Source organism: Capra hircus, chromosome 15 (genome assembly GCF_001704415.2).
Source record: "Capra hircus breed San Clemente chromosome 15, ASM170441v1, whole genome shotgun sequence".
Taxonomy (NCBI): domain Eukaryota; kingdom Metazoa; phylum Chordata; class Mammalia; order Artiodactyla; family Bovidae; genus Capra; species Capra hircus.
In genome coordinates, this window is record NC_030822.1 from 35,357,779 (window position 1) to 35,368,531 (window position 10,753).

The window sequence follows — 10,753 nt, forward strand, 5'->3', positions numbered from 1 at the left end:
GACTGAGTGACTTCACTTTCACTTTTCACTTTCATGCATTGGAGAAGGAAATGGCAACCCACTCCATTGTTCTTGCCTGGAGAATCCCAGGGATGGGGAAGCCTGGTGGGCTGCCGTCTATGGGGTCACACAGAGTCAAACACGACTGAAGCGAGTTAGCAGCAGCAGCACTCACTGGGTGACTATAAGCTTCATCTGAATACACGCAGAAACAAAAGGGAAATGCCTTAGAAAGCTTCTGGGTGCCAGCAAGAAGACTGAGGGAGCTGGACAGGATGCTGAGACACAATTTGTCTTTCCCACCTTACCTGAATTCCAGGACTATGCTTGCAACTGTGTATTTCAGATGACGGAGTATAGCTGGACAAGATACTATGTCTCGTACTTTGAACCTAACTCTATGTCTTCTGAAGGGAACCTTGGATTGGATATCAGCTTCATCCTATCTGACAATGCTAGTAACTGACCATAAGTAAAGTGTAGGGGTAGAGATAACCCTGCTATACTTTATTCTTCCAACTTTGCCACCTCTTTCTGAACAGAAACAGGGATCCCAGGGGCATCTGCTACTACCTGGTTAATGTATTGTCAGCATGCCAGAACCAAAAATCCTCACTCAGGAAGAGTCTAAACTAGGAAGGATAATCAATCAACGAAAGGAGAAATCATGACAGGCAGGATGGAGGCAGACAAAAGTGACAATAGCAATGAATGATACCGTCACTCTTTTCTACTGAGAACATTTCACAAGCAAAGAATAACATCTTAACAGCTTTTCTCAGAGGAAGCACCAAGTCATAGATGGTTCTGAGAGAAGTTGCAGGAGCTATTCTTCCCTAAGAAGGAAAATTACACTAAATTAAGGACTCCATGGGATCTGAAGAAAACATGATATATAGCATTGTGAGCTCTATTTATCTCTTTGGTTATTTTACAGATAAACTGATAGGTATACTCTTTTGTACTGCTCTAGGCAGGGCTTGCAAAGCTGTCAAGTATCTACACACTCTATAGCCATAAATTAGTAAGATAATTTACTAAGGTAGCTGCCTAGGTCTGGTGAAAGCAGATTGCTGTTTCATGATTGGTGCATCAGAGACTGTTTTGATCCCTTGACTATACCAGATGGGAAAGTGGAGAGAACTGGGGCAACCAAGCAACACTAGAAGCCAGAGAGCTTCAAAAGGTATGAGCACTGGAGTGGCACCACTGCCACTCATCACCAGAGACTGCCTCTTGGAATTCAAGAAGATATGCTTGTAGGAGCCTCATGGCGTATTCAGACTGAAATGGATATGAATATAGTATGCTCAATTCATAGTTTTAAGTGGCATTCAACGTTTTGGGACCCAGTGGTTTGAACCTTCATGTAAGTAAAATTTTCTCAAGAGAATAAACTCATGGTAGAAATGACCGTAGGGACAGAGGAGCACTACAATGGTATGGATATCTTCTACCCCAAGGTAAATGGGATGTATGATAATGATTTTCCTCCTATTCAGAGTGCAGCAGGAAGCAGTGTGCTTAGGAAAATGGTAATAATTAACCACTCACTTAACGTCCAAATAATTTAATGTATGTACATGCAAAGTGGGCTTCCCTGATGGCTCAGTGGTAAAGAATTACCTGCAATGCAGGAGACACAGGTTCTGTCCTTGAGTTGGGAAGATCTCCTGGCGAAGGAAATAGCAACCCACTCCAGTATTCTTGTCTGGGAAATTCTGTGGACAGAGGAGTCTGGCGGGTTACAGTTCATAGGGCTGCAAAGAGTCAGAGTTGACTTAGTGACTAAATGACAATAACATGCAGAATGTTCATACTTACTCATTCTGCAAAGTGATGGTAAATATATATATATATGGAGGTGTTGCACAGATGGAAAATTTTATCAGGTCTGAAATGATCTGAGGAGCCGGAAGATGTCACCTCTGCCACAGGTGCCAGAGAGGAATGTCAGGAATGCTCAGGGCAAAGCGCTCAACGCTGAGATTCAGAGTAACGTCTGTAGTCCAGCCCAATCCACCCTTCACAATGCACAAGTCGTGTGGGGCTCTGTCAGGCTGAAACTGGAGACAGGGAAGGAAGGCTTCCACATCCTTTGTAAATCAGGGGACAGGCAGATCTTTTTAAAGTTATCATGTATATTCTGTGTCTTTAGCGGTCAAACACTCCTAATCTAATCCTACGCCATTGACTAGGCTTGCCATGCCTCTCATTTAAAGATTCTGCCACGAAAAATTCCCCAGAGCCAATTATACAGAGTGAAGTAAGCCAGAAAGAAAAACACCAATACAGTATACTAACACATATATATGGAATTTAGGAAGATGGCAATGACGACCCTGTATGCAAGACAGGAAAAAGGACACAGATGGGTATAACGGACTTTTGGACTCAGAGGGAGAGGGAGAGGGTGGGATGATTTGGGAGAATGGCATTCTAACATGTATACTATCATGTAAGAATTGAATTGCCAGTCTATGTCTGACGCAGGGTGCAGCATGCGTGGGGCTGGTGCATGGGGATGACCCAGAGAGATGCTGTGGGAAGGAGGTGGGAGGGGGGTTCATGTTTGGGAACGCATGTAAGAATTAAAGATTTTAAAATTTAAAAAAAAATTAATAAAAAAGAAAAGAAAAAAGAAAAAAAAGAAAAATTCCCCAAAATATGTAACAAAGAAAGAATTCCTTTGAAGCAACAGGAAACAAAGATTAATGGAGGAATATTTTCATTCTTATCTAAGATATTAAGGCAAAGAAAAATCAGAATTCATTTCAGGATTAAAAAGTGAAATTCCCTTTCCAGTATACAAATAATTCCTGACTTTCTTTAACAATTTCAGGAGTTGGGTCTGATTCTTTTTACCCCTTATAACCTCTTGAGCAGTTTCTGGATTCCCTGCTTGATCTCCTTGGTTCTCACACCATAAACAATGGGGTTCAGAGCTGGGGGGATGAGGTGGTGCAGGATGTTGAGCAGGATGGGGACATCTGGGGGAATCCTCTTCCTGGCCAGGTTAGTGATGACCAGCACCAGCAGGACTGTGCTGAAGAAGAGGATGAGGATGAAGTGGGAACCGCAGGTGCTCAGGGCCTTGGCAGCAGCTCCCTCAGCTTTAATCCTTAGCACAGCTTTCAGGATACAAGAGTAGGAGAGAATGATAAGGATGAGGTCAGAGCCCAGTAGGGTCCAGCCTGCCACAAACTGGTAGAGCCGATTGAAGGTGATGTCATCACAGGAGAGTTTGGACACAGAGAGGTTAGTGCAGATGCAGTTCTTGATGATGTTCTCCGCACAGTATCTGAGTCTGGCAGAAAGGATTGGAACAGGGAGGAAAAAGAGGCCATTCCGGGCCACTACAAAGATGGCAGCCCTAGCTACGAATTGATCAGTGATGATGGAGGGGTACCGTAGTGGGTGGCAGATGGCCACATAGCGGTCATAGGCCATGACCATGAATGTGCAGGACTCCATGGCAAGGAAGCAATTCATGATGAACATCTGGAGGAAGCAGCCTGAGAAGCTGATGGACCTGAGGTCAAACCAGAAGATGGCCAGGACCTTGGGGATGACGGTGAAGCAGAGCACCATGTCCAGCAGGGAGAGGAGGCTGAGCAGGTAGTACATGGGCTCATGCAGAGAGGCCTCCAGCCGGATGGTGATCAGGAGGGTGGCGTTGGCCCCCATGGCCAGGAGGAAGAGGAGACTGAGGGGCAGGGACAGCCAGTGCTGCCAGCTCTGGTAGTTAGGGAAGCAGATGAGGAGGAATTCGGAGACTGGGGGAGTGGAGTAGTTGCTGTGTGATATCATGTAATGTTTTCTGATCACACTGAAAACACACAGTCCTTAAAATATAGGACAGAATATATTACCACAGAAAGTATGCATTCTAGATATGCTCTTAACCTGTCCCAATGAAGTTTTCAAACCATCATCAATCATTGCTGACATTTACCTGAACAAACTTTATGCTATATTATGCTGAATGTTTATATTCATTAACTCATATCATCCTTTTAAAAGCACTTAAATGTAATTAATATTGTTATTCTAACTTTGCAGATAATGAAAGTGTACAGATAAAGGGGAGCAAGATACTTTGATCAGAATTAAAAAGTTAGTATGTGAAGCCAGGACTGAGAACCAAGGAATTTGACTCTAGAGCTCTTTCACGATATTTAGCCTCAGTAAGCACAGTTTAATTAAGGCTTTCCTTCCCTCAGAGTTTAAAAGGGACAGCTACACAGAGGGCTGTGTTCAGCTGACCACATGGAAGTCTTAGAAAAGCCCAGCCATTTCTGTACAATTGGACAGGGACTGACTTCAGGATTCTTTATTTTCATAAAAGATTAGAGGTACATATTCCTTGACCCCACCGAAGAAGAATATGTTCTTCCATCCTCAAAGAGGATTTTATTTCAAGGCATAATGTTTATCATTCTCTTACTGGATTATTTGCTGCTATTTCTCTTTGTGAAACTGGAAGAGTGCTTTCTTTGGTTTGAGTCCTTTAGAAAAGACTGTGAATTTCCTATCCTAGTGACAGAGACAATCAGTATTGAGGGATACCAGGAGGTTGTCAGTATTGAGGCATACCAGGAGGTTACCAAAAATAAAATAGAAAACTAGTTAGAGAGTGAGATTTAGGCATATGAACTTCAATAGGAATTCATATACCTGGTTAGCAAAATTATCTGTGATTTCTTGTGGCCGGACCCAATGATCCCAGCATTTGGAATCTGTTCTGTAAACTCACCTGCTTTGATTCCATTTGTTTCTTGGATTGGGTACTGTCTTATCCCCCTCACTGCTAAACAGAGATGAGGGTGAACCAAGTACTAAGAAGGATGACAACAGCGGACGCACCAGTCAAAGAACAGGAAAGAGCCAGAGAATCACGGCAGGATGAAGACGGGAGCCCAGGCAGTATGTAGTCAACAGAGCTGAGGTTCTTAATGATGCTTATGAGTACTGTCTGACAAGTCTCTTGCAGGAGGGTGAAGTGGGTGCAAGGAGGTATCAGACTTTTGCTGTCAGATAAGAATTGGAAAAAGGACTTTCACTTTGAATGTCTCAGACTTCCCAAATGCAGATTTTATCAATATAACCCACACACACACACACAATTTCTACCCATTGTAAGGCTTTTAAGACAAACCAAGGATTCTGGGATTAAAACAGCAATAAGGAAAATGATGTATCAACTCTGTCCTGTATTCCCATTTGTGATTAAGAAAATTACCCTATGTGAATCGGAGAAATAAGAATAGTAAACATACTCACCTTTCCTGAAAAGGTTTCTCCTTTCCAGTTACTTCAAGTTCTGAATCCTCAGAGTGGTTTGATCTATTTGAACAAATGAGAAAAGAGTCAGTGCCTTCTCAGTACTCAGTTTTATCGTAAAGCATACAAATGTATAACATGGATTAAGGAAAAACAGTTATCTTCCGAGAGCTTAATTAATAGAGGAAAATTAACCTATCAATACTTACAATACAGTATGGTTGCGGCCCAGTAAAGATGATCTTACAAACAACTGGAAAGAGACAGAAGTACAGATGAATGAAACAATGTGTTATGCTTGAAATGTGGACCTTAGATGGAAATGAATTCCAATTCTGGCTTTTATACTCATTGTACCACCCTGACAGCTATTTAAACTCTTTGGTACCTAGTTTTCTCATTTATAAAACAGATAAATGATATTTAGCTTCAGCGTTGTTGTGGGGACAAAAAGGATCATTTCCTGAGATTCTGTTAGCCCAGGGATATGACAAGCTAAGAGCATCAGAATAGGAAACAAAAAGGGATAACATTCACCTGGGGAGAGGAGAGGGTCACTCTTATAGGTAATGGCAAGAGAAGAAAGGTCTGCCTAGGTGGGTGCTCAGTAATAAATAATGATACAGTTTAGTGGGCTGGTAGATCCCAATTTCTTTGGGGAGAGGAGATGGGGGAGAAGAGTGTCAGGAGACAAACTTTACAGGCATGAAGGAGCATATGCCGCCATTCACAGCCCACCTGGCAGTAGGCATTGTCAGGTACATCCTAAGGTATCAACAGAGAATTTCACACAGGGAAGTGCCATGCTACAGACGAGACAAAGGATACTTGCACACAAGCCTTTTAGAGAGTCCCAAATAGTTCAGAGGAAAAGTGATCAAGATCTGAACACAGGCATGTAGATGGAGAAGAAAGGATGTATTAGAGGGATGAGGAGGACTCTTGAATTTGGTGTAAGAAAAGACGAGATGCAGGGAGACTGGAGTTATAGAACATGACCAAAAGTCTTTTAAGTGACATGGGAAAGAAATGTCCCTTTCAGACCTCCAATAACACTGATATAGTACAGCAATATACTTTCAGCTCCATCTTATAGTCTCTCTTAAATTCCTTGATAGCCAGAACCATTTTTTTCTCTGTATATGTATTCTCCTCATTGAAAGTAAGGCCTCTTATTCTAAGAAGTGAGGACTTGTTGGCCATCTGGGCATAGATTTGATCGCCAATACTCCAATTCCATTAGTTTTTACTCACAGGCTGATGTTTATAAAGGAGTGGCTGCTATGATTCTTTGTTCCAGGTACTAACAAAGAAATCGTGTTCTCTGACCATGATATATTGGATCTGGAAAGGTCAGATAAGTCTTAAATAACCAAAAATATAATAGAATATATCAGTCCATTCTGAAGGAGATCAACCCTGGGATTTCTTTGGAGGGAATGATGCTGAAGCTGAAACTCCAGTACTTTGGACATCTCATACGAAGAGTTGACTCACTGGAAAAGACTCTGATGATGGGAGGGATTGGGGATAAGAGGGAAAGGGGATGACAGACGATGAGATGGCTGGATGGCATCACTGACTCGATGGACGTGAGTCTGAGTGAACTCCGGGAATTGGTGATGAACAGGGAGGCCTGGCGTGCTGCAATTCATGGGGTCGCAAAGAGTCGGACACAATTGAGCGACTGAACTGAACTGAACTGATAATAGAATATCCAAGCCCAGAAATGGCTGCCTAGAAAAAGGAATGATCATCTTGGCTCACAGATGGATTTAGACTAGGTTGGAAAGAAAGATTCTGACCCAGCTAGGCGCACAGCCTTAGTCTCCCAGCCATGATATGGGTGAAGGGCTTTGAGCCTAGAGTTGTTTGAAGCCCATAAACCTTATACAAGATTTATATGGCCACAGGATCTAAGTATCTTCACAGGATCAACATCTGTACTAGGCCCTCTTGAAAGCATTCCATCTCCTTTTTATTCCTGTACTCACCTCCTTTCTTCATTGCCTCCTTCTTCACAATTTTCCTGGCCCCAGCTGGGACTTACCACCTCCAGAAGTTTGCACTGCTGCTCCTTCTGGTTGTTGGGGAAAGTACCTGAACTGGCCCTTCCAAAGGCTCTAGAGGCTGATTTTATGGGCTCCAGCTTCACTGTGCCCCTTCCATCCCCATTGCTCACAGGGGTTGGTGCCCTTGTCAGACACCTGTACCCCAAGGCCCTGTGGTCTATTTCCCAATAGAGTATATTAATTCAGCACTGTGAGCAAAGTGAGAGAGAAAGAGATCAAAAGCTCTTGGGGAGTCTGAATAAAGAAAAAAAAAAAAAAAACAAGAAAAGAAGTGTAAGGAAACTGAGGGATGAGAACCTTCTCAGAAAAAAATTTCTATAGTTGCACCTGTGGAGAAAGACAGAATAAATTACCCTCAACAACTGTAAGTCTGTGTAGGGAGGTGACAGAGGAATACCCCCAGTGATCAAAAGAGCAGGGATCTCAGAGGAGCATGGACCACAGGCAACTGTGGGGGCCAGGAAGCACTTTCCAAGTGTCCCATCTCATGCGATGGGAGGATCAGTGGTTTGGACCCAAGCAAATACCTGGGAGTGGCCCTCTTTGCAAGTGGATGGACTCTTGTCCAAGATTTCACCTTCAAGACTATTCTTTGTCTGAACCATCACTGTGGTTTCAGGAAATGCTAGTTAACAATCCACATCTTATACAGAGCACCACTTGGCATTGCTTTCTTGGGAAAACAAGAGGGATTGCCACCAGTACAGCCACCACACTGAACTGAAAATCAGGCCTAAAAATAGCCTCTCCTGTGAAGGTCTTCAAATGCTTCTTAGGATAGGGACACTCAGGCTAAATGTAGGATCTTTGGGACCTTGTGCACAGGAATCACAGAGAGAGGAGTCCAGGTGGAGTCTGGTTCTAGGTCTCACACTCTCCTACACACAACTGCTGGAGAAGGAGATATCAGGGCAGAAGGAAAAAAAGGAGCAGAGAAAAAGAGGAGACGAAGATAGGAAAAAAGGGAAGGGAGAGAAGGAAAGAAGACAGGAGTTTAGTAAGGAAACTTAACAAAGCTATTGAACGATTGTAGTTAATGTTTTTATGTATGCAATTGAGTTTACAAAATCACACAGTTAAAAAATTGATTTTGTCCATGTTTGTGAGAAAATGAAACTAAAATATGGCAGGTTTAAATTATCTACCCAATTCATATAGCTAACCATAGCCTAAGCAGGATAATAAAGGTGATTTCCAAACATTAAAATTCAAGTCTCTTTAGAAAAAAGTGAGTGTCAGGAGGTTCTTTCTCAAGAGTATATGGGACATTGATCATTCCATCACTCAGTGAAGAGTAGGAAAAATGAGACATGGTGATCACTATATTGTGTTTATTATTTGGTAAAGTATGCAATCCATTTAGTTGAGGGAAAAAGACTGGTGCAGAAGAAAATCAAAGTTTATGATTCTAAGTAAGGCAGAATTTACCCTATAGCAGGAAAAAGAAATGAAAAGTTATAGTCTCAAGAATGTCTTCTAGCTAATACTAGTCAGCTGGATAATGTAGTACAGAGCTCCTCAGACTTCTCTCAAGTAATCAACATACCTAGGAAGTCAGGGAGCCTGCGCCCACCTCACCCGTGGGGAAACAAGATACATGGACCCATAAATATTCCTCTTTTGGCTGAGTCTGCAGACAAGTCAATACTTACTTTTACAGGAGTGATCATAGGTCTTCGGAAACTCTCAGCCTATTTTTCAAACGGGACACAGTTCTTATTTCTATTATAAACATCCAAGTAAATGCAACAAATTCAGTGACTTTGTTGAGGAAATCCATCAAGGTCTATCTTCCCTAGATATAAACACCTCTAGTTCCTCTTCCCAGTTAGGTCCCAACAACAGTGTCTCCTGACAGACAACAAACTACGTGAACTCAAAGACTGAGCAGAAAATCATCATTTGTTTTAATTAAATGTTGAACTCCTGCGGTCACCATGGCAGAGTGGCAAGGAAGGTCTCAGGAGAACATTTAGATGGTCCTGAGCTGGGGGCTGGGTCTGGGGAGGGATTCGGATCTCTGCATCACATCCATTGGACTTCTATCCCTGGCACGCAGCTTACCTATGCTCCACCCAGTGCCTTCTCTTCCTTCCTACTACAGGTGATAGGGATGACAGAAAACCATGGAAGGGATCTAAGTGTGTCCCTCTGCTTCTCTCTCTTATGTCTAAAATAAAACATGGAGAATTACTTAATAAATCTTCTGGAAGAATCAAACAAGAGGTAGATCAGGCTGTAGGGTAGACAGTGTCTCAGAGAGACCAGAAGAGCCATAGAAATTTCCGAAGATTCTCCTACCACGTCTCACCTTTCTCACACCACAGTTGGATTTTTGCTTGGTCATCAATGTATATAAATGATAGTTCAGTTCAGTTCACTTCAGTTCAGTTCCATCGCTTAGTCGTGTCCAACTCTGCGACCCCATGGACTGCAGCACACCAGGTTTCCCTGTCCATCACCAACTCCCGAGCTTGCTCGAACTCATGTCCATTGAGTCGATGATTCCATCCAACCATCTCATCCTCTGTCATTCCCTTCTCCTCCCACCTTCAATCTTTCCCAGCATTTGAATCTTTTCAAATGAGTCAGTTCTTCACATGAGGGGACCAAAATATTGGAGTTCTAGCTTCAGCATCAGTCCTTCCAATGAATATTCAGGACTGATTTCCTGTAGGATGGACTGGTTGGATCTCCTTGCAGTCCAAAGGACTCTCAAGAGTCTTCTCCAACACCACAGTTCAAAAGCATCAATTCTAACATGTATACTATCATGTAAGAATTGAATCGCCAGTCTATGTCTGATGCAGGATACAGCATGCTTGGAGCTGGTGCATGGGATGACCAGAGAGATGTTATGGGAGGGAGGTGGGAGGGGGTCCATGTTTGGGAATGCATGTAAGAATTAAAGATTTTAAAATTTAAAAAAATAAAAAAATAAAAAAAAACAAAAGCATCAATTCTTCAGCACTCATCTTTTTTTATAGTCCAACTCGCACATTCATACGTGACTACTGGAAAAACCATAGCTTTGACTAGACAGACCTTTGTTAGCAAAGTAATGTCTCTGCTTGTTAATATACTGTCTAGGTTGGTCATAACTTTTCTTCCAAGGTGCAAGAATCTTTCATTTTCATGGCTGCAGTCAACATCTGCAGTGACTTTGGAGCCCAAAAAAAATAAAGTCTGTCACTGTTTCCACTGTTTCCCCATCTATCTGCCAGGAAGTGATGGGACCAGATGCCATGATCTTAGTTTTCTGAATATTGAGTTTCAAGCCAGCTTTTTCACTCTCCTCTTTCACCTTCATCAAGAGGCTCTTTAGTTCTTCACTTTTTGTTTTGGCAGCTGCCACGTTATCCTGATGCTTTTGAACTGTGGTGTTGGAAAAGACTCTT

General features: G+C 42.5%; 1 protein-coding gene across 1 annotated transcript; it reads right to left on the minus strand.

Moving 5' to 3' along the window:
• On the minus strand, nt 2,820-3,888 carry LOC102181615 (olfactory receptor 56A4). The gene has a single exon (XM_005689775.3). The coding sequence runs from the start codon at nt 3,808-3,810 to the stop codon at nt 2,869-2,871; it is 942 nt and encodes a 313-aa protein (XP_005689832.1). The 5' UTR covers nt 3,811-3,888; the 3' UTR covers nt 2,820-2,868.